This window comes from Thamnophis sirtalis, unplaced genomic scaffold (assembly GCF_051295495.1).
Source record: "Thamnophis sirtalis isolate CommonGarterSnake01/CBP01778 unplaced genomic scaffold, rThaSir2_p1.2 scaffold_3, whole genome shotgun sequence".
NCBI classification, from domain to species: Eukaryota; Metazoa; Chordata; class Lepidosauria; order Squamata; family Natricidae; genus Thamnophis; species Thamnophis sirtalis.
In genome coordinates this window covers 169,880,888-169,905,573 of record NW_028261383.1, presented here as the reverse complement: position 1 = coordinate 169,905,573, position 24,686 = coordinate 169,880,888, and the positions used below count along the sequence as shown (strand labels likewise).

The 24,686-nt window shown below is 42.1% G+C and overlaps 1 protein-coding gene across 2 annotated transcripts in view; it reads left to right on the top strand.

Annotated features, from left to right (window-relative positions):
- L1CAM (L1 cell adhesion molecule) overlaps positions 1–24,686 on the top strand; it is an 82,082-nt gene that overhangs the window by 19,311 nt on the left and 38,085 nt on the right. For both annotated transcript variants that reach the window (XM_087710888.1, XM_087710887.1), the window contains exons 7-17: positions 863–974; positions 4,496–4,680; positions 6,725–6,856; positions 6,954–7,097; positions 8,328–8,439; positions 9,841–10,007; positions 11,866–12,025; positions 12,118–12,242; positions 14,166–14,267; positions 15,999–16,196; positions 18,288–18,358. In XM_087710888.1, coding sequence (XP_087567014.1) covers positions 863–974; positions 4,496–4,680; positions 6,725–6,856; positions 6,954–7,097; positions 8,328–8,439; positions 9,841–10,007; positions 11,866–12,025; positions 12,118–12,242; positions 14,166–14,267; positions 15,999–16,196; positions 18,288–18,358 — 1,508 coding nt within the window. The remainder of the gene's footprint in view (positions 1–862; positions 975–4,495; positions 4,681–6,724; positions 6,857–6,953; positions 7,098–8,327; positions 8,440–9,840; positions 10,008–11,865; positions 12,026–12,117; positions 12,243–14,165; positions 14,268–15,998; positions 16,197–18,287; positions 18,359–24,686) is intronic.

Here is a 24,686-nt window from a genome sequence, read left to right as displayed (position 1 = left end):
AGTCAAAAGCCAAATGTTCTGCACTTGCGTTGCCTAGCCAGTGATGGCTAACCTCTTTGTCCTCGCATGCCCATAATGCAATGCGTGTGCAACAGCCCCCGCGTGCTCCACCCCACTGCCCATGCATGTATGACCACCCGTGCTCCCCCCGCGTATATGCACGTGATCCACCTGAGCCCCATTTTGGGCCTAGCAGGGCCTCCCTGAAGCCTCCTGGGACAAAAAACAGAGTGTGGGGGGGTCTCTGCACTCCCCTCACATGACCCCCCCATGCATGCGCACATGACCCCCCTCCAGGGGTGGGTTTCAACCGGTTCGCGGCGGTCCCTGCGAACCGGTTGGTCGCTGAACCCAGAAGTAAGTAACTTCCGGGAACGGCGAAGGGCGCGCCCGCCCGCCCGCCCGCGGTCCTTACCCGGTTTTGACGAGTTCTGCACTTCCACGCATGCGCAGGACGCATACAGCGCCTGCGCGATCGTCCAGGAGCAGCTGGAGCGTCGCGCAGACGCTAGCACGCATGCGTGCACCGCGCGCGTGCACGAGGACGCCGCCAGCCCCGTTCCAACCGAACCGGTTGGAACGGGGCGAGAAACCCACCCCTGCCCCTCTCCCTCATGCATGTATGCGTGGCTCCCACATGGGCAGCAGACTCAAAAATCAGCTGGCCGCCAGGAGGTGCGCACGCGTGCATGGTGGTTCTGAGCTGGGCCACAGCTTGCGTGTCCACAGAGAGGGCTCCACATGCCACCTGTGACACGCATGCCATAAGTTCACCATCACAGACTTAGGCCATCAGTACAGGTTTCTGCTGCTTTATGGTCTTCTGATATTGAGTAACTTTTTTCTTCTCTCTCTTCCACAGCCAACACTTTCTCATACCAGAAACCAGTTCTAATTGTGCCAGAGACCACACACAAGAGCTACGTGGCCTTGTTAGGGAAGCCCTTGATACTAGAATGCATTGCTGCAGGACTGTAAGTATTTGGAGATGTCTGCCAGCAAAAATAATGTATGTACGTCCTTGCACAGGGAGCTTAAGTGTCCAAATGGACAAAAATGAACATTAGCCAAAGGACTGGTAGTACAGATCTGAAAGGCACTTTGCTAAACCCATAAACGGATGAAATATAGGAACTGAGCCCAAAACTTCTGTTGCCGAGGGAGACAGTTGTTAGTTAAATTTTGTCCCATTTTATGACCTTTCTTGCCACAGTTGTTAAACCACTGCAGTTGTTAAGTTAATAACATGGTTGTTAAGTGAATGTGGCTTCCCCGTTGACTGAATGGGGAATGGGAATGAGAATGGGAGAGCTGGGGGTTCACCGACAAATGCGCGCCCGACAAATGCGTGCTGCCAAAACCGCAGGAACAAAACCGTGATGTCGAAAGCGCGCCCACTAAAGCGTGTTGACAAATGCGCACCGACAAAAGCGCGCCATCAGAAACAACACAAAAACAACGCAAAAACGTTAACAACCCTAACCCTAACCCTAACCCTAACCTAAAAACCCTAATCACGCTTTTGTGGGCGCAGTTTTGTCGGCGCGCTTTCGACGTCGCGGTTTTGTCGGCGCAGTTTTGTCAGCGCGCATTTGTCGGGTCACGAGAGCTGGGTATACCTCGTGGGTATGATAACAAAAATGGCCAATGAGATAAGAGTACACCTTGATTTCAGTAGCTGTTTCTAATGCTATCCCCGTTCTTTTGTGGATAGGTTGGTAGATTGGAGAAGCTTATACCTGCATGTGTGCTTGAAAGGGAATGGATATATTTTAAGGCAGGTGTGTCAAACTGGCGGCCCATGGGCCGAATACCTCACACGGAGGCCACGCCCACCCCAGCTCCGTGAAGGGGGAAATTGTTGTGATACGTCATGTGTTGATAATGTGACGCCAGTTTGACGCCCGTATTTTAAGGGGTTGTGACTTCTGACTTCCAATTGCTGAGGAAAATACAGCTTGGGATTTCATTTTTGCTCCTTATTGGTTTGGAGAGGCAGTGGAAACCTCTAATCCAAAGTCATTCCCCCCCTCCCCTTTTGACTGCATAGAAATTACTCCATCCTTTGAGTGGCCTTGGAAATATGTATTTAAAACATTTCTATAGCCGCCCATCTTATAACCATTTCTGGGTGGCTTCCAATCAAGTTGGATAGAAGCAGAGATTTAAAAACAGCAGTAATTAGAACAACATTTTGTTCATCTGCTATTCAGGGAACACTCAGCTCCTCCTGCCATTCAGCTGCTGGTTTGATGATGAGAAGGAAAACATCAGCAGAGAAGTGGAATGATACCCTTTGATTACATGCTTAGTAGTGGTTTAATTAACTATGCTGTTAGGTAGCAACAAACAAACAATAATGAGGGGCCTGGTGTCTTGCTGTGGCAGTTGGCAAGCCAATCCCTGCTCGGCTATGAAACTCCCATTTCTCTAGGCCAAACTGCTTCACAGGTTTCTTATGACACACAAAATGAATATGGTAGGAGCTGAGTATCTGGTGAGCTGATCATTTGAGAATCATCTACTCCTCCGTCTTAACACCAAATGCATTTAAATCAATGAGATAATTTAACTATGGCCCAAGTCAGCTTTCATTAATCTAGCACTTTCCAGATGTATTTATTTTTATTCATGTATTTATTTAGCTTGTCAAACATGTACAAGATAACAGGTATAAGTATATACATGGGCCTTAACAAAGGAAATGAGTTCAAATAAATGGGGACAGTCGGACAGGGACGGTAGGCACGCTGGTGCGCTTATGCACACCCCCTTTACGGATCTCTTAGGAATCGGGTGAGGTCCACGGTAGACAGTTTAAGGTTGAAGTTGTATTGGACCACAACTCTTGTTATCCCCAGACAATGAACCTATAGGGAATCTAGATGATGGGCTCTGGAATCCAAAAATCGAAAGAGTGCTAAGTTGCGGGGGAAAGGACTAAACAGATTTGACTGATGTCATTAGTACTACTCTCTTGATTCAGATGGATCTGACAAGTTCTAAAGAAAAATTAATTGCAAAGGTAATAAAGGCAACTCCTTTACAAAAAAATACATACATACATACATACATACATACATACATACATACATACATATATATATAGGAAGTGTTATATAGAGTTTTATATATGGGTTCACCCACAAATGCGCGAACGACAAAAGCGCGCCTGACTAAACCGCGGTTACAAAACCGCGAGTTCTAAAGCGCGCCGACGAATGAGCGCTGAAGCGCGCCGACAACAGCGCGCCGACAGAAGCGCGCTGTAACCCTAACCCTAAACCTAACCCTAACCCTAAACCTAAACCTAAACCTAAACCTCAACCTAAACCTAAACCTAGACCTAAACCTAAACCTTACCTTAACTTAAATCGCGCTTCTGTCGGCGCACTGTTGTCGGCGCACTGTTGTCGGCGCGGTGATGACATCGCGGTTTTAGTGCCGCGGTTTTGTCGTTCATGCATTTGTCGGGTCACGTTATATATGTAGTTATATATATAGTTCATATATATATAGTTATATAGTTATATAGTTATATAGTTATATAGTTATATAGTTATATAGTTATATAGTTATATAGTTATATAGTTATATAGTTATATAGTTATATAGTTATATAGTTATATAGTTATATAGTTATATAGTTATATAGTTATATAGTTATATAGTTATATAGTTATATAGTTATATAGTTATATAGTTATATAGTTATATAGTTATATAGTTATATAGTTATATAGTTATATAGTTATATAGTTATATAGTTATATAGTTATATAGTTATATAGTTATATAGTTATATAGTTATATAGTTATATAGTTATATAGTTATATAGTTATATAGTTATATAGTTATATAGTTATATAGTTATATAGTTATATAGTTAGTTATATAGTTATATAGTTAGTTATATAGTTAGTTATATAGTTAGTTATATAGTTAGTTATATAGTTAGTTATATAGTTAGTTATATAGCTAGTTATATAGTTAGTTATATAGTTAGTTATATAGTTATATAGTTATATAGTTATATAGTTATATAGTTATATAGTTATATAGTTATATAGTTATATAGTTATATAGTTATATAGTTATATAGTTATATAGTTATATAGTTATATAGTTTATAGTTTATATGGTTATATGGTTATATGGTTATATAGTTATATGGTTATATGGTTATATAGTTATATAGTTATATAGTTATATAGTTATAGTTATATTCTTTAAAAAAACGGGAGGGGAATATCCACAAACCTCACAAAATGCAAATATCCCTCTACGCTTTATGTACAGGAGAAATATTCCCCTTCTAAGGTGATGAATTCTCCCATCTGCAATTTTTATATGATCTTGTTTAAAACGTAATTTCAGATAAAGCTCCTTTTAACTAAACAACATAATTTTAAGCAGTGACCTAGATCAGTAGCGTCCAACTGAGTTAGAACCCAGTTTTCTACACATTCTTTTTCTTCTTCCCTTTCTCTGCAGCCCTACCCCATCGGTGGAATGGATCTACCTGAACAGACTGAGCCCTTCACCTGGGGTGACCTTTGAGAACTACAACAAAACCCTTTGCATCCCAAGTGTGACGGAGGATGATGATGGAGACTATCAGTGTATCGCTCGTAATGAGCACGGCAGCATCCGCCACACCTATACCGTTAACGTGGAAGGTATTTCCATCCACAATTTTAATCTAGTAGGGCCCGATAGGATAAAAATGGGAAGGATTTGGAGTAGTCAGACTGGCAAGTAGCAAGATTTCTCTTTTGAGAAAAGATTATGGTGAGATGAATAGATGTAACCACACAATGTCACTCCAAATTCCTTTCCCCTATGGCCTACCATTTGATGTGACATTATTAGGTTGGGTTTCTCTCACTAAATGACATTCAGTTGTGTGCAGAGGTTCAAGTGGAATGGAGGCACAGCGTAATTATGTCATATGTGATTTAGGATGATAGCTGGAAGAGTGGGAAAAATAGGGAGGCTACAGCCATTTTTTAATACTTTGGGGGAAAGGGAGAAAGGGGAAAGAAATTGCATTAAGGGAAAATATTGAATAAGGCAGCTTACTTTGAAAGATGGAAGTTTCTAAAAAAAATGTAGTTTTCCAATTATATATATATTGATTTTAGTGGCAAAGCAACAAGAGCTGAGGAATCCAGCCCATAGATCTTAGCAGCTCGGTGCTCTTTATATATGGTGGTATAAAACCAAATATAACTGAAATATTGACTGTGAATAAAAACCTGGATTTTAAGCTTAACCAGACATGCTAGCTATAATGCAGCCCAAACTTAGCACACCATTGCATTCATTGGAGAAAATTTAAGCAGATGCTTTGCATTTTCTTTCAAGGCCATTAAAATTTAAATTTCAAAACTTCAGTTGGATTGTTCTCCCCATTAAATAAAGACAATAATTATTATTCAGTTATTATTCTGATATTTCATGGTTTTAGGATTTAAGCTTAATACCAGTGATTGCCAGCAAGAAACAGGTTTTTTTGCATTCCAAGGACTACACATACCACATCTTAGCAAATCTTTACAGAATATTTTATTGCAGCACACAATTTCCCCAATAAGAGCCTGTAGCTTTGGATCAACTCCACTTTTCTAGACTTTGCAAAGTGATGTTGCCATGCAAACGTGTATAATACTCAACACTTTATATTCAGTCATTTCATACTCAGTCCCAAACTAAATTGACAATTATTTGAAATAGATGAAATTTCCTAGTTGAAGAAAAAGGCAGGTTCTTCCCTTGAATAATTTATAAATTTATAATTTGTAATTTTAATAGATTTGTATGCCGCCCAATCCCGAAGGACTCCGGGCGGCTTACATAAAAGCAATTAGCAATAGCAATAGCAATAGCAATAGCAATAGCAATAGCAGTAGACTTATATACCGCTTCATAGGCCTTTCAGCCCTCTCTAAGCAGTTTACAGAGAGTCAGCATATTGCCCCCAACAATCTGGGTCCTCATTTTACCCACCTCGGAAGGATGGAAGGCTGAGTCAACCCTGAGCCGGTGAGATTTGAACCGCTGACCTGCTGATCTAGCAGTAACCTGCAGTGCTGCATTTAACCACTGCGCCACCTTGGCTCTTCTTTTAAAATATTAAAAAGATTAAAAACACAAAACAATACAGTTTAAAACAGAAAAACACAACATGCACTCAGTTATAATGGGGCTGAAGTTCAGTCAAGCTCAACAGCCCCAGGCCTGCCGAAACAGCCAGGTCTTAACCGACTTACGGAAGGCCAACCGACTTAAAAGAAGGACTGTGCCACTTTTGCCCTCCAGATGTTTTGTATGATGACCCCACTCCCCCCAGTCTCTCTAATTATTGGTTGGCATGGTGATTCAAAACAAATAAAGCATCAACTTGCCTATACTTGACTGAAATATGAGAGGTAATAGAAAGAGAGTTTAAGGACAACTCATTACAAAGGGAGTATTGTGTTAGTCTATATCACGGGTGTAAAACTCGCGGCACTGCGTTGCCATCATGTGATGTTTTGCGACGGTTTCCCCCTTCGTGGAGCTGGGGTGGCCGTGGCTTGCCCATGATGCATCCGGCCCTCGGGCCGCCAGTTTGACACCCTGGGTCTATATAAAAAGAGATCTGGGAAGTTAACGTTCCTCACTGTAGTGAGCTAATTTTGTCGTAATGGATGCTATTTTCACGCGGTCTTCTTTTCTCAGCTGCTCCATACTGGATAAAAATGCCCGTGAGCCAGATTTATGGGCCAGGGGAGAACGTCCGCCTGGATTGCGAAGTTGATGGAAAACCTAAGCCAAAAGTGTCATGGAGCATAAATGGGACTCCTTTAAAAGGTGAGGGAATGGGTGAGAAGAAAGAAAGGCAGAGAAAAAGCAGAAAGCTACAATACCACCATAGCTTCCTGGGCCTAAACTCTTGGCTGCTTTTCAGATGTGATGCCAGATCCCAGAAGGAAGATTCAATCAGGGGCTTTAATCTTCAGCGAGGTGCAGCCCAATGACACCGCTGTTATCCAGTGCCAGGCCCACAATAAGCACGGCAGTCTCCTGGCCAATGCGTACATCCTTGTTGTCTGTAAGTTCATCTCTCCACTTTGAATCAAAAGGGGGCTGCACACAGTTCAAAGGACAGGCAAAAAAATAAATAAATCGAGCAAAGGCTATTCCAATTGTTCTATCACATCACCAACCTTTCAGTTTCCACTTTAAAATTCCTCCAGTAGCTTTTCCTCCTGCAGCGAGTTAGGAGTGTGAATGAAGTCTGCACTTCAGTCATCTTTCCAGGGAATGGCATTCAGTATTTATAAATTATGTACAGAGTCTGCTTCTCTTTTTGCTCAGGTCTGATAACAAAGGCCCTTTTTGCCTCCAAATTAATGGCATGATGTGCAGTGGCGGGATTCAATTTTTTTTTACTACCGGTTCTGTGGGCGTGGCTTTGTGGGCAGGGGAAGGATACGGCAAAATCCCAATTCTTTCCTGACCCCAACTAACCTGCTTTCCTGCTCTGTTCTCCTGTTCAGGGCAACAACAACAACAAAAATCAGCTGGGAAGCAGCAGGGGCGGGGCCAGCCTATTTGCCGGTTCTCCAAACTCAAATTTTCCACTACCAGTTCTCCAGAACCTGTCAGAACTGGCTGAATACCACCTCTGATGATGTGGCATTGGAGATAGCAACCCACTGAGGAAATGTGTAGTCATCTTAGTGGGTTTAGCAATGGCTCTTCCCAGAAACCTTTTAACTTCAGGAAAGGAAGGAAGGAAATAGATTAAAAAGTGAAGGTTTATTTAAACTAACCATCTCATGAGGAGAACACTTATTCTTGGTTCACCGACAAATGCGCGCACGACAAAAGCGCGCCGACAAAACTGCGGTGAGAAAACCGCAACCTCGAAATCGCGCCCACAACAGCGCACTGACAAAAGCGCGCCATCAACCAACAACGCAAAAACAAGGTAATAACCCTAACCCTAACCCTAACCCTTACCTTAACTTAATTGCGCTGTTGTTGGTGTGCTGTTGTGGGTGCGCTGTTGTGTGCGCAATTTCGACATCGTGGTTTTCTCGGCGCGATTTTGTCGGCACGCTTTTGTCGTGCGCGCATTTGTCGGGTCACGCTTATTCTTACCTGCTATTCTGGCCCGTGTGTCCACCGTCTGTCCTCATCATGATGTTAAAAAAAAAACCTGAATACGCCGAGTACAGAGGTGGTACATGTGTTGACAGGACTTAGGGCTAGGTAGGATTTCTTGAGGAGATAAGTATCTTGCTTTACACCCATTGACCTTTTTATTTTACTCCAGGGTTGCCTGCAGAGATCCTGACCCCAGATGGCATAGAGTATGCTGTGGTGGAGAACCAAGTAGTGATCCTTCATTGCAAGACTTTTGGGGCGCCAAGACCTAAAGTGCAGTGGTACGCTTTCTGTTTGGGGTCATTTTCAGAAAGCACAGTGTGCTTTGATTTATCCACAGCTGCTCTGACATTGTTTACATAGCTCCACTTATATATCAAAATTCTCTTAGTATCATTCAGTGATAGTCTTTTTTCATTTGTACTTGGAAAATCAAATGTCTCTTTGGATTTTATTAGCCTAGCTCTGTCAAATCACAAACTAATGGGCAAAATGCCAGTGCCGAGGAAGGAAGAGAATTGGGCCAGTGAATAGCACAATTATGCTATTAGCATATTCAGGAAATTGCAGAAGTTATATGAGGGAAAGAAAAACCAAACGTACATATTCAATACAATACAATAGCAGAGTTGGAAGGGACCTTGGAGGTCTTCTAGTCCAACCTCCTGCCCAGGCAGGAAACCCTATACCATTTCAGACAAATGGCTATCCAGCATCTTCTTAAAGACTTCCAGTTTTGGGGCATTCACAACTTTTGGAGGGAAGCTGTTCCACTGATTAATTGTTCTAACTGTCAGGAAATTTCTCCTCAGTTCTAAGTTGCTTCTCTCCTTGATTAGTTTCCACCCATTGCTTCTTGTTCTACCCTCAGGTGCCTTGGAGAATGGTTTGACTCCCTCTTCTTTGTGGCAATCCCTGAGATATTGGAACACTGCTATCATGTCTCCCCTAGACCTTATTTTCATTAAACTAGACATACCCAGTTCCTGCAATTGTTCTTCGTATGTTTTAGTCTCCAGAACCCTAATCATCTTTGCTGCCCTTCTCTGCACTCTTTCTAGAGTCTCCACATCTTTTCTATATCGTGGTGACCAAAACTCAATGCCGTATTCCAAGTGAGGCCTTACCAAGGCATTATAAACACTTCATATGATTATTAACACTTCATATGATCCTGATTCTATCCCTCTGTTTATGCAGCCTAGAACTGTGTTGGCTTTTTTGGCAGCTGCTGCACACAGCTGGCTCCTATTTAAATGGTTGTCCACTAGGACTCCAAGATCCCTTTCACAGTTACTACTGTTGAGCAAGGTACCACCTATACTGTACCTGTGCATTTCGTTTTTGTTGCCTAAATGTAGAACCTTGCTCTTTTCACCATTGAATTTCATTTTATTAGATAGTGGCCAATGTTCAGGTTTGTCAAGATCCTTCTGTATCTTTAGCCTATTCCATTGCTCTATTCTCTTTTGGGATAAGCAATAATAGGCAAAATATCGTAAAGGCCTAAGAAATAGCATTTTAAGCAAAAGAAAGGCAATTAAAGGTGTTATATATGAAAAAAAAATATTAGGAGCTGGATTGTGTTGCAAAACCAATGATAGCAACTCTGAGTGCGCTGAGATGTACTATAGAGGGGGATCTCTATTTCTCAGACCCCCCTTCTCGTTTTCATTCTCCAGGTTTATGGAAGACATGAACCCTGCCCTAAAAGACGAGCGAACCTTTATATTCACAAATGGATCCCTGAAACTTCAGGAAGTCCGACGTGAAGATGCAGGAAACTTCACCTGCTTGGCTGAGAATGATCAAAACAATGTCTCCATCATTGCCCGCCTGGTTGTCAAAGGTGAGATCAGGTTTTCCAATTATGTATTAAATCAAAGAGGAAATATGACAGAAAATAGTTGTCCCAGTGGTGGGTTTCAAAAATTGTTCGAACCTACTCTGTGGGTGTGGCCTCCTTTGTAGGAGTGGCTTGCCGCCCATGTGACCGGATGGGAGTGGCTTGCCACCCATGTGACCAGATATGAAGATGCCGAAGACACTTGCCAGAACCACCTTAAATTACCTCACACACAGCACTGGCATGCATAAGAATATGATGTAAACTTGTTTTTTTAAAAGGCATCTTTGGTTTGCGTTAAAACAACTTCGACACACGCAATGTTCTGATTGCGCCACAAACGCAGTAGTCATCCTTACCTTTCACAGAGGCCCTGAGTTTTATAAATATGAGCATGACAGTGTAGAATAATCATATCCAAGGACCAGTGGTGGGTTTCAAAAAATGTTGGAACCTCTTCTGTAGGTGTGGCCTGCTTTCCGGGTCCACTGGTGGAACCTCTTCTAACCGGTTCGGTAGATTTGACGAACCGGTTCTACCGAATAGGTGCGAACTGGTGGGAACCCACCTCTGAGTTGTCCATAAGAGAGGCGATAGGAAGGAAGTAATCTGGAACAAAGTACTGTGGCTTTCAGCTAAATCCTCTAAAACTGTTTTCTCCCACAACATTCTACTTCCTAAGTGGATGTGGCAGGCTATGCCAGAGTTTTTACTATTGGTCATAAGATCAGAGGCATTTCTAAAATCCATTGAAATGAGCATTGTGCCATGATGTTCTGTTCCTTACACGCATGCACGTGGCATACAACGTTGTGATGCTCATTTCATCATCTGCCGCCTCCTTGCCTCCCTACCAATGCCCACGTGGATGTGGTTCTGCCAGGCCATCTGCCTATGGCATCAAACTAAGCTTTTAATCTGGCAAGCCTTTCCGAGAGTTCATATCCCTCCTGGGATGAGGATGAGGGAAGTTGGTGTTTATTTATGCTTGCTAATAAATTCTTTATACCTAAAGATGTTTTGTCTTTTCTCCAGCGTGGAGAATGGCTTAAAAGATAATCTCTTCATGTGGAAAATGACCTGAAGACTTTTATTTAAAATGAAGTAGATGGCAGTTTTACTTGGGAGCAAATGTAATGGATGTTTTAGAGAACTGCAATGCTATCAAACGTGAAATGATTTGTTTACACAAAACACTGGACCATAGATCAGCAACTAACAACATTTCAGCCTACCAAATTGGGTGAATTCAGCCCACATGGACCCTTTATGGTTCAATGCATTGTGCAAACCCAAATTTAGCTCAATTGAGTAAAGCATGATTAAGCTTTATGTGAACTTAATAAAAGAGTAGCACTAAACAATTGGTTGAAAAATTGTTTTTTTTTCCTGGCTCTTTCAAGGCACATGCTAGCCTAAAATGCTGTCTTGTTTGTGGTTCAGTCTCTGTGAAAAGCGTAGGACAAATTTTCAATGGAAGGAATCATGTTTTACTTCCCTAAGGTGAAAATGAGGGACTGCTACTAAGATTTTCAAGCTGGGAAATGTATTGAGCCAGTCATAGTTGTATTAGGATACATTCGAGCCATGCTGAAGAATGATTAAAAGAAAAGCCACATGGGATATATATATGAGAGGACGATAGATACCACACTAAGAGTTCGCCGTAGAGAGGCTACAATACAGTATTCCATCCAGTGGTGGGTTTCAGAAATTTTTGGAACCTCTTCTGTAGGTGTGGCCTGCTTTCCGGGTCCACTGGTGGAACCTCTTCTAACCGGTTCGGTAGATTTGACAAACCGGTTCTACCGAATAGGTGGGAACTGGTAGGAACCCACCTCTGATTCCATCCCTATTCCAGGAGCAACACAGATCGAAGAGGGACCTAGCAGCATGGAAAAGAAGCAAGGTGAGAATGTGACCTTCTACTGCAAGGTACTGTTTGATGAGACTATTCCGAAGCGTGGCATCCAATGGCGCCTAGATGGAGAAGATATTGAAGAATCAGATGATGATAACAAGTAAGTTCAAAGCGTACAATCATGTTGAATAAAAGCTTAGGGTTCGAAGGACTTATGCATTAACTTTACTCCGAACATTGGTCTTTCCCTAGATACATCATTCGTGACACGTCTCTGACCATCACCAAGGTGGACTTCGATGATGAAGGAAGATACAGCTGTGTGGCCTGGACCACCCTTGACTCTGTAGAAAAAAGTGCCAATCTTTTGGTGTATGGCAAGTATCAAAAAAAGAAAGATTAGATCTGGATTGTTACTCTCTTGATGTTAAACGTCAGACCAGGGAAATCTCAAAGGGAAGCAGTAGTTTCAGTTCAGTTCAGTTTATTAAATTTATATGCTGCCCTTTTCCCCCGAAGGGGACTCAGGGCGGCTCAGTAATATTCCTGCCGCATGGTTACAAAATTGGTATTTTTATTTTTTTAAGTACTAGGTTTTTGCTGGGTATCTGTTTTTGAAATTTGGTCCATCTATATTTCTGGCAAAGCCATCTATAGTACAGCACTTTTACAATAAAAACATAGTTGAACCAAAGCAACTTGTCAATAAATAAAAATAACAGTAATTATTTCACAGTTATATACCAAATATACACGAATTTCAAGAAAGGAATGCCAGTTACAAAGACAGGGTTTCAGATTATGTTTGGAAGTAATTAAAGATGTAAATTGTGCCATAATGGGATGGGAATTACATTGCATTGAGACAGTTACTGAAAAGGCTCTTTTCCGTATTGCATTGTTATTTTTTTCACTTTCTTTACTTTTTTCTTTTAAAATAGCAATAGTTAGCAATAGTTAGACTTATATACCGCTTCATAGGGCTTTTAGCCCTCTCTAAGCGGTTTACAGAGTCAGCATATTGCCCCCCAACAACAATCCGGGTCCTCATTTTACCCACCTCGGAAGGATGGAAGGCTGAGTCAACCTTGAGCCTAGTGGGATTTGAACAGCCGAATTGCTGAACTGCAGTCAGCTGAAGTAGCCTGCAGTGCTGCATTTAACCACTGCGCCACCTCGGCTCCTTAAATAAAATATTTATTGTTTTAAATTCTTTAGTTCACTTTAAATTCTTTAAAAATACAGGTAGCTCTATCAGCAGCCCCCATGGTCACGTGATCAAGATTCAGATGCTTGGCAACTGACTCATATTTATGACCACTGCAGTGTCCAGGGGTGACATGATCACTTTTTACGACTTTCTTAGAAGCAAAGCCAATGGGGAAGCCAGATTCACTTAACAACTATGATTCTAACCTAACAACTGCAGTGATTCATTTAACAACCGTGGCAGGAAATGTTGTAAAATGGGTCAAAATTCACTTTACAAATGTTTCAATTAACAACGGAAATGTTAAGCTCAATTGTGGTCATAAGTCAAGGACTACAAGGGTAAGAAAAGGCTCTGCCTCCAGTTGATTCCAGTTAGGCCACTTCTGCATACCCTCAGAAATTCAAGATGGTATGATGGGATTGGTAAATTAATTAATTTTAGTGGGAGGAGATTAACTCTTAATATTAAGCTGGATGATTCACTGAAATGTGGAGAATTCTAAATATTGATAACAAAATTTATTTATTTATCGAATTTATTTGCTGACCATCTCGCAGTTCAAACGACTTGTAAAATAACATTGATAAATGATATAAGTATAAATGTAAATGCTATCATTTACTTACATATGTAATATAATTTATGTTTTATCTACATATAAAAACATAGTGCATAAGACAAAGCAGGCATCAGTCTGTTTTTAATGAGGTGAATTTGTTTCTAGTGTGTTATAGAAATACAGACTGAAACCCAATGAATAATGGCTTTGAGCCACAAATGTACAGAAAACTTGACAGATTACTTCAGATTTTACAGAGATAAGCCTCTGTTTAAACAAGCTAGTTTTAATTACATTGAATCAATCAATAACTGCAAAGCCTACAAATTCAATCAGCTTTACTCTGTCAGCATATAATTTGTAATAATTAATGTAATTCTGCCCCTGAAGGTGGAGTAAAAGAATTCAAAATTTCAGATTGTGGGACAGGCTTGGAAAATCTGTACGGGGGGGAAAAAATCTTGGATTTTCCTTCTGTAGTGAGGACAGAAAGATGAGCAGCCGTCTCATTACTGTCTTTTTTGTCAGGCATACCTGGCCCAGTGTCAAATCTGGAGGTCCAGAAGCAGCAGAATCATCAGGTAAAGCTGACATGGACACCTGGAGATAACCACAACAGAGAAATAAAGGGTAAGGAATCGTGCCGAATATCTCGCCATTAGGGAGAAATGACCTCTGATTAATCAGAACGCCTGGATTTCCCCCTTGGAAAAAGGCATCCACAAGGCTTGCTGCTTTCATCAAAATGACAAAAGCAGCACCGTTGCGCCACAACCTTGGCTCCCTTTGTATCCGCGTGTGCGGGGTCACGACACGCGTACGGAAGGGGGCAGAGCTGACATTGCCCCACTGCTTTCATCCTTCGCTTCTCATTTGAACCCTCCCATGGATGCCTCTGCTTGGGAGCAGTTTGGGTGGGCAAAGCAAGAGGTCGATCGCGGTCATCCCTGGCTTCTATTCTTCTCTTAGAGCAGCACCTAGAAAATATTTGTGGCTAGAAAGCACCCTAGGCAGCAACCTTATATTTCTTTGTTGTTGATATTGTGACTTTTCACAGTTTAAAGCAATTAAAATGAAAAAGACTGATTGAAACAAAAGTACGTTTCTCTCCTTACGGAGACCTGCTTCTGAATTTCGTGCTTGATGTGGGGAAGAATGAAACGCTGACTTTGGGTTTTATTGATTTGACTGATAGATCTTTAATGAGATGGCTTGTTCCAGTGGTGGTTTCAAAAATTTTTCGAACCTATTCTGTGGGCGTGGCCTCCTTTGTGGGAGTGGCTTGCCGGCCATGTGACCTGGTGGGAGTGGCTTGCCGGCCATATGTTTTCTTTCTTTCTTTCTTTCTTTCTTTCTTTCTTTCTTTCTTTCTTTCTTTCTTTCTTTCTCTCTCTCTCTCTCTCTCTCTCTCTCTCTCTCTCTCTCCTTCCTTCCTTTTGTCTCTCTGTCCCTTTTTCCTTTTTTTCTTTCATCTCTCTCTCACTTTTTCTTTCATTTTTTATTTTGTTATTTATTTATTTCTTCCTTTCTTTCTCTTTCTCTCTCTCTGTGAGTCTGTGTGTGTGTGTGTGTTTGTGTGTGTGTGTGTGTGTGTGTGTCAGTGGTGGGTTTCAAAAATTTTTGGAACCTCTTCTGTTGGTGTGGCCTGTTTTCCAGGTCCACTGGTGGAACCTCTTCTAACCGGTTCAGTAGATTTGACGAACCGGTTCTACCGAATAGGTTTGAACTGGCAGGAACCCACCTCTGGCTTGTTCATATAATTATGGAAATGCAAAAAGTTGTGATTTGATGTTAATGCCTATTTTACGGTAAGAGTGGGAAGTCAATGCTTCTTTTTCCTTTTTTTAAAATTACCTTTCCTCACCTCTCCTTCCCCATCGCTTCCCTATTTACTTTGTATTTTGTATTTTACATTACTTTGTAACTCAATAAAAATGTTAATGATTGTAGGGGACAAAAAAAGAAAAGAAGGAGAAAAAAAAGACTGAAAAGATGCAGTTGTGTGTGATGTGTAAAATGACTATTCAGTGCTTCCTTGGAGTTATCCCTAAATTTTGAAGCTAGATATAAATCACACATTGGTGAAAATGCCATCTTTACACTTCTCTGTTTCTCTCTGTGTGTGTAGAAACACAGAAACTGTTCAATCAGCCGAGGTACTGAATTAACCCAAATGCCTGGATTTGCACATCACGCTAAACCAAACATTGGTGTCATCTATGTACATGTGCATTTTAGCTCAGCTTGTAGCCCAAACCTAGGAAAGCCTTAGGGGCCTAGTGAAAGGTGATAGCAATTTTAATAAGCTTTTTTAAAAAAATCATTCAAACTCTGAGATACTGTTTCCCTTCTCCATCACAGAATATAATGTGTTTTGTGAAGAAACCAAATTTGGGCCAGCGGAAAAGGAATGGTTAGCCACGGTCCCAGGAAACCAGCCATGGGCTATCCTCAACCTCTCTCCGTTCAGAAGTTATAACTTCTATGTGCAGGCCAGCAATGACCTGGGGGAAAGTGAATTAAGCAGCCGGTCTGTCATTCATGTCACAGATCCCGCAGGTAAGAAAGTTCAAGATGCTGGAAGAAGGCTCTAGGGATGGACCCTTAATATGGGCAATGCTTACCTGTTATTCAACAAAATAAGAGGGATATACATTAGGCTAGACACGATGTGTTAGATCTCAATGCAATGTGACTTCACATGTATACTGTTGTTCTCTAATTTTTCTCTTTAAAAATAGGATAAGCCAAATACATTAACATATAGTGGAAATACACCGAGGGGAGGAGGAGTAGGAAAGAAGAAAGATGGGTAGAGAGGGATGGGAGAGAGGGTGGGGGAGGGAGGCGAAAAGGAAGGGGGGGAGTGGATCTGGATTGAGGAGTGGTAGAGGGCGAGGGGAAGTAGGATAGAGGGGGATGATGGAGGGAAGATAGAAAGTTGGAGGGTGGTGGAAGAAAGTGGTGTATGGAGAACGTAAGAGGTATATTGGGCTTTTATTTTCTGGGGCATTGTCGACAAGAGGAATTGATGCAATTACTGTTTAATACTGTATGGGGTATACATGTGAGTGTATGAAAATGAAAATAAAATATACTGAAAGGAAAAAAAATATATGGGCAATGGTCCTTATAAAAGTTAACCCAACCATTCGTTAACATATAATTTACTATGATATTAATAATGAAACAATAACCTTAATTAGGATAAATAACCGGCCCATACATTGTAAATTGAGATTTGGCAAAAAGACTTATAAACCTTATAAATTTTTGTTTAGATCTTGTTATGAAGGTATATATAATTTGGACCAGAAGAGAGGAGACATGTTATCAACAGTAAACAATTGTTTCTTTTTTCTTTTTTTCTTTTTAACTATAATAATAAGAAGGAAATGTTAATGCATACTTTGGGTGATTATTAACTAGAAATGTCAATATCTCTTAGACTGTTTTAGATCTTAAATGGTTATTTTGTTAACACTTATTAATAAGTCTCTGTTTAGAGATGGTTATAAAGGTAAAGTCTCTCTCGGGCCTGTGGAGAGGAGAGGCGGAAAAAAATAAATAATCCTTAGCTAGCTACAATAATAACAAAGAAATGTTAATTGATAATATTCAATGATACAAGCAGGTGAGATCCACTAGCAAAAGTAAAATGGACAGAAGCGTTAATTTGTGAGTTTGGGGCAGTGGTGAGTTTCAAAAATTGTTCAAACCTACTCTGTGGGTGTGGCCTCCTTTGTGGGAGTGGCTTGCCACCCATGTGACCGGATGGGAGTGGCTTGCCGCCCATGTGACCGGATATGAAGATGCCGACGACACTTGTCAGAACCACCTTAAATTACCTCACACACAGCACTGGCATGCATAAGAATGTGATGTAAACTTGTTTCTTAAAAGGCATCTTTGGTTTGCGTTAAAACAACTTCAACACACGCAATGTTCTGATTGCACCACAAACGCAGTAGTCATCCTTACCTTTCACAGAGGGACTGAGGTTTATAAATATGAGCATGATAGTGTAGAATAATCCTATCCAAGGACCAGTGGTGGGTTTCAAAAAAGTTTGGAACCTCTTCTGTAAGTGTGGCCTGCTTTCTGGGTCCACTGGTGGAACCTCTTCTAACCGGTTGGGTAGATTTGACGAACCGGTTCTACCAAATAGGTGCGAACTGGTAGGAACCCACCTCTGGTTTGGGGGGTGGGGGGGAAAAGGGAGAGGGAATGTTAGGTATCTTTTTAACAATGCCAGTAGGTGGCTGTGTCCTTAAAACTCTATTAAATGAAAATGGTGGTATAGCAATAGTAAAATATATAAATTCTAAAATGTACAATTTAAACTGAATGAAATATATGTGATGGTGGAAGAAATGCATGAAATATACCAGTAACCAATGGATACGCTTTCTACAAGATGTAATGAAAGATGGTTTTTTTTAGTGTCTTCCTTTAATAAAAACAATAAAAACTTTAAAAAAAAAGTTAACCCAACCATGCCATGCACAAAATAGTGTTGCCCCACAAACATTGGCTTCTAATGCCTCTGGGACAGGCATTTTCAGTCTGGGAGACACAGTGGATATTTGGCCTTGGTTGATTCAAAACATACAGACATCCCAGTTTAACTCTAGTCTCTTTGTTTCCCAGCACCTGAGAGAAACCCAACTGACGTCAGAGGAGAAGGAAATGAAACCACGAATATGATCATCACCTGGACGGTAAAATATTCTTTTACCTCAGGGATATTGGTCCCAATCTCTCGTGCTCCTCACCCACAGATTCAGTGCCAATGGCATCATTTATAGGACTAAGTTGTAGTGCAAGCAGTGGTTGCTGTAGTTGTTGAATTTTTTACTGAAAAGAAATTCGTTTTTTTGGTGTAATTTTTCAAGGTTGATGGATTTATTTTTCATGGAAAGATTTGTCCTAATGTATAAGGTCCTTGAGCATGTCTGTACAAATATAGCTCACTGTTATGACCCCCCTCGTCCCACACCAACATACACTCCGAGCCAAAGATAAGTTACAGCATTTAATTAACAGACAGACAGGTCCTTGGCAGCAAACCGGCACAGACAAGCCTTGGCAGCAATCCAACACAGATAAGCCGTGGCAGAATCCAGTCTGCCAAGCTCACAATAATGTTCTCCGACATTAGTTCCTGCGTTGACTTCTGCAAGAGGGGCGTGTACACATGTAGTCCTTTTATAGTCTGGAGAGGAACCTAATGACCACCAGCTGAGTGCAATTACCTCCTGTACTTGCGCAACTGTTCCTGATGCCTAGTAGCTCTTTAGTGCCGGGCATCCAGGAACAACTCACTGCTGACCTCAGGCTCACACTCCCTTGTCTCCTCCCCACTGGTCCAAGGCTCAGGCGCCTCCTGGTGGCCAACCAGCCTCCCTGTGCCCTGCTCGGAGTCGGAACCCTGTCCAGGGTCCTCCACATCCTCCAGAGCCGACTCATAGGACCCCTCGCTGTCGGAGTCTGGTGGCAGCTCCAACGGCTCCTGCTGGGCCACAACAGCTCACCATCATGAACACAGTCCATGGGCTTAACGTTGTCAGGCACATGGGAGACTTAAACAGATCCCCAAAGGAAGTAACATATGGGTAGTTCACAAATTAAAACCTTTCATTTAGTGACTTAATCAAAATTACAGTGGCACTGAGAAAAGTGACTTATGACTGGTCCTTGCACTTACGATGATCACAGCATCCCCACAATCAGGTAATCATAATTTGGGTGTTTGGCAAATGAGGGTTGTAGTATCTCAGGATTGACAGCCATTTGCGACCTTCGCAGTCAACTTCCAAGAACAGAGTCAATGGGGACAAACTGGATTCTTTTAACAATTACACAATTCGCTTAAGAACTGCAGTTATTAAGTCAATAATGTGGCAAAAAAAGGCTTTAAAATTGGCTGTGACTCACAAGAACTGCCTTGCTTAGCAATGGAAATTCTGGTCCCAATTTAGTCATATGTCTTCCATGATTGGAGATCTACATTTGGGTTTTGCAAGCCTCTTTATTCTTGTTCTGACCCAGCCTTAGTAGAAACAAGAAACAAACTTCTTGTCATGAAAACTCCCTCTTTATTTATCTCCTGTGAATTAATGACATTCACACACTGAAAAGTCCAGGCAATAGTCCTTCAAAGTGTTAACTGCAGTAACAGACCTTATCAGTTCCTTGCCATGAGCTCAAGCAGTCTCTGAGGGACAAAACACGATGAGCCAAATCTTCAGCAATCCGAACTGTTGTCTCCTATGACCACTACTCCCCTTTCCTTCTATTTATTCCCCATCCAGGAAGGGGCCATTCAGTGTCCATGTGTGCCTTGCTTTCTGTGTCAACTCCTTGAACTCAGTTGTTCTCTAATAGTTCTGCGCATACGCGCGTCTGGAACAGGCCCCAGCTTTTTTTCCTCTCACTAATCTCAACCTCCAAAGGCAGCTGCCCCCTCTGGTGGCTGGGAAATGCCAGATGGCCCTGGCTCTATCTCTGCGTCTGATGCAGAGCATCCATGAGAGCCTTCTCCAGACTCCAAAGCTGGCCCAAGTTCCTCCCCAACCTCCTCATCGTCTGAGTCTGCCGCCAGCTCTGCTGGCAGCTGGCAGGCCACAACAATTCTATCCTTGGAGCAGATTGGACTGAAACTGTCCATTATGATGGGACTGAAGGATGGTCTCTTCAGGAGGAAGGGCACCACTGCTGCCTTCAAGGCAGTCAACATTTTCCAAATCCAGATGCACACATCCTGTTCAACTACCCGAATTTTGCAATGTTCTGATGAGTCTTTGGGATGGAAGCCTATCTCCATTCCTGTGATATCTGTACTTCAATCTTTTCGGTTCACACAGTTATCTAAACATGACCACACTTCAGGGGTGGGTTTCAGGCGGTTCGCGGCGGTCCCTGCGAACCGGATGGTCGGCGAACCCGGAAGTAAGTAACTTCCGGGAACGCCGAAGGATCCACCCACCCGCCCGCATTTCTTACCCGGTTTTGACGAGTTCTGCGCTTCCACGCATGCGCAGAACGCATACAGCGCCTGCGCAATCCTCCAGGAGCAGCTGGAGCATCGCATAGGTGCTAGTACGCATGCGTGCACTGCGCATGTGCACGAGGACGCCGCCGGCCCCGTTCCAACCGAACCGGTTGGAACGGGGCAAGAAACCCACCCCTGCCACACTTCATGAGAAATTTCAGCTGTCTTTGTTTATATTCCGCCCCCAGAGATCAAGTGGATGAGTACACAAGGGATTTTTAAAAGCATCTTGATTCTGGCATTTCTTCCTGAGAAATTGTGATTTGTTTCTACCTAATTCATTTAATAATTTAAATGGGAAGCAAAGATCATTCTGTATCATCAAGCTCTTGATGCTATTTATTTATCACACCCACATTTCCCTTTTGTGGTTTGTTTATTTATTTATTATTAAACATGTACTTTGCCGTTAGGCATCTGTTAAGCACTTAAGGCAGTTTACAGCAATACAGATAAGTTGCTTATGTGTAAATATGTTAAATTGCTATTACTTTGCTAGCTTCCCGTGCCGTTCAAAATCATATGGGCTTCACACGGTGAATCTTCCTTTCTTTAGCTTGCCATGTGTTCCATTGGTCAACTTGCCACCTGTGTGGAAGTGACAGAAAACGTGTGTGTTGCAAGGTCTGGAAGTCGTGTTTGTGTTGAAGCAGTGTGCGCCCCCACACCCCAACTGTCCATTTTAGTCACTTAACTCTGTTTGATTTTGCTATATTGTTTGCGTTCCAGCAGAAATAGGTGGCAGCATACCAGTGTGCTTCTCTTCCAGAATTGTCCCTGAATTGACACGCTTGTCATGATGATAGGTTATTTTGGCTGAATTCCCAGGAGGGAACTGATGCCAGATGCTTCATTTCAGAGAGGTTTCTACCAAATTCAGCTGCTATTCCTGCTACAGCTGGGCTGGCACTGGTTGCTCCGCATGGTTCATTTGTAGCGCCTAGAGGAAGATGCCATGTAAAATCCCACACATTTCAAAGATGCCAGTTGCTTTTTGTCTCCTGAATTAGCAACGTTTTTCTCTTCATGGAAAAGGGGGCGTTGGTTATGGAAATCCCCTTCCTTGTTAACGCCAACAGGATTCCCAGAAGCTCTTTGAGTCAGAGTACAATTGGGATAATAAAGCTAGCGTTGTAATCAAGAAGTGTTAGGCATATCATGCTCTTATTTGGAGAAGGTGAAATGAACAGAAGTATTTAATCAAAAAAAAAATAATTCTGATTTTCAGCATTCTCCCAGTAGAATTAAGAGCATAATACTGGTACTTTAAAAAAAAAAAGGTTTTCTGTGCTTGATTGTTCCTAAGGAGAATACAAAAAGTAAGCCTTGCTTATAAGTGATATTTGCATTTGAGAACCGTTAACAGGCAAACTTTAACTTTGCTTTAGCCATTAGCTGAAAGCACAAAAAGATGACCACTGAGGAATAGCAATAGCAATAGCAGTTAGACTTATATACCGCTTCATAGGGCTTTCAGCCCTCTCTAAGCGGTTTAAAGAGTCAGCATATCGCCCCCACAGTCTGGGTCCTCATTTCACCCACCTCGGAAGGATGGAAGGCTGAGTCAACCCTGAGCCGATGAGATTTGAACCGCTGAACTGCAGCTAACAGTCAACTAAAGTGGCTGCAGTCCTGCACTCTAACCACTGCACCACCTCGGCTCTTACCTTATTATAAGATGTTTCCTTTCTTTTTTCTTGCCCCCATCTTGTCTGTCTTTGTGCCTCCACCTGCTGGTGTTTTGGAGACATGTGGTTCTCCCAATGCATGGTTTCCTCAATCTTTTCTTGAGCAGTGCCTTCCTTCCAGATTTGGCCATTGCTGCTTACCTTATGTTGTATCAAGAGATGGAAAAGTAATGCATCTCTTGTTTGGATGGCCACAACTCTAACCCACGGCAAGCAATTGGTCATGACTAAAGTGACCAGATTTTAAGATGGGTAAAGCAGGACACCATTGCCGGGAAGGGGGGGGGGGGCTCGGAGCACCTGAGCTATAAAAAAAAAAGAGGGCTGTAAAAACCATGAAGCGTTACCCCTGCTGCCGCCTCCTCCACCATGCTTTTGAGGAGCTTCCGACAGCTGAGCCACTTGGCCCGGGACCGAGCCTCCCCCTCGCCGCGCTACCGCCGCCGGAAATCCCCCTCTGCCCGAGGCCGCTGGATGGCTGTCGCAAAAACATCGTGCGTCGGCGCGTGCATGTGCAGGAGGGGCGGGAGCCGAGGTGGCGCAGTGGTTAGGGTGCAGTACTGCAGGCCACTTTAGCTGACTGTGATCTGCAGTTCAGCGGTTCAAATCTCACCGGCTCAAGGTCGACTCAGCCTTCCATCCTTCTGAGGTGGGTGAAATGAGGACCCGGACTGTGGGGGCACGTTGCTGACTCAATTTGCTAAAAAAATTGTAAACCGCTTAGAGAGGGCTGAAAGCCCTATGAAGCGGTATATAAGTCTAATAAATAAATAAACAAACTTTCTGGTGCCATAATTCTGGCTGTTGCAACAAAAAGCAAGAATGGACAGTATTCAGCAGGCATTGGAAGAGGTCATAACAAGCTGGGTAATCAAAGAATAAATACAACAGACTGACCAGTTGCCGAGGGACAAGAACCCCTTGCTGCAATGGGATTCTTCAGACTCATGTTTTTTTTATTTAGTCCCATCGGAGATCATATTACTAAGATGGACACTACTTTGGGATGTTCAGACCTCTAATTTGAGCTACAAAGAGTGTGTTTTTAAAATACTATCCTCTTTCCTGGGAATTTGGATGGGATGAGCTCAGTTATCTAGCCTACTGTGAGTTGCACCTACCTCTTTATGCTATAAATATTAGAAGCTGACTTTCCTATCACCAAGACAGAAGAAATATGAAAAAAATAGCACCTGTTAACTGGACCTCTGCTTTCTGCATATCTGATATACCCATATATATATTTTGTGAGTCACAGCTTGATTTAAATTCATATTTGGTTAACTGAACTGTAAGGTTGTCCACTACCTGCTTGTCTTCTGAATACCCGGAGAAAATAATTAAAAAGAAACGGGGTAAATCCCCTTCCTAAGCTATTTTAGGTCAGGTGATAAATTAGTTCTGTAGAAATAACAATTCAATTGCTCAAATTCCCCCTAAACCCTAATCTCAGCTCAACAACGACTTGTTAATGAAGGCACTGTGAATAAAAATCTTGCTTGGGAAAGGTGTTTTCAATCAGGAACAATACCCAAGGGCTACAGACTTGTCTTCTGCATCCACATTTCTTTGGTGTAATATTCTGCTAATATTACGATTGACTTTTTATTTCCATCTTTGCTTTAGCCTAAAGGAAATGAAAAGAAAAAAAATACGTCTAAACTTGTCATTTCTTTGATTGCGTGACTCACAGATAATTCATACATTAAAAAAAAATCCCTCTTTTTATTACTCTTTTTCTACGTTTCAAAGATCTGCTCCTGAATTTTGGGATCGAGTTAACTTCAACTTTCAACTTTAATAAGATTTGTAGGCCGCCCACTCCCTTGGGACTCTGGGCGGCTCACAACAAAAGTAAAAACATATAAAATTTTAAAAATACAATTATTAAAATTAATATATCATCCATTCAATCAAGTGGGGCTGGATATTAATCAACAGCCCCAGGCCTGCCGGAACAGCCACATCTTGGTCGATTTACAGAAGGCCGGGAGAGTGGTAAGGGTCCGGATCTCTGCGGGTAGCTCGTTCCACAAGGCCGGTGCAGCTACAGAGAAGGCCCTCCCTCGGGGAGCCGCCAGCCGGCATTGTCCTCCAGCCGGCATTAACCCAGTGATCTGCCTCAAAATTCTAATCCCTGCAACTTTGATGCAGGCTGATCACAATCTGGTGATCTTTCATTATAATCTCTGGTCCGGAAGTCAGAGACCTACATTCCACATTCTCTCTACAAGAGAAAAATACCCCTTTTTGTGAAACGGTTATCATTTTTAGCTTTCAATCAATGCGCTAACTATACTCCAGGTA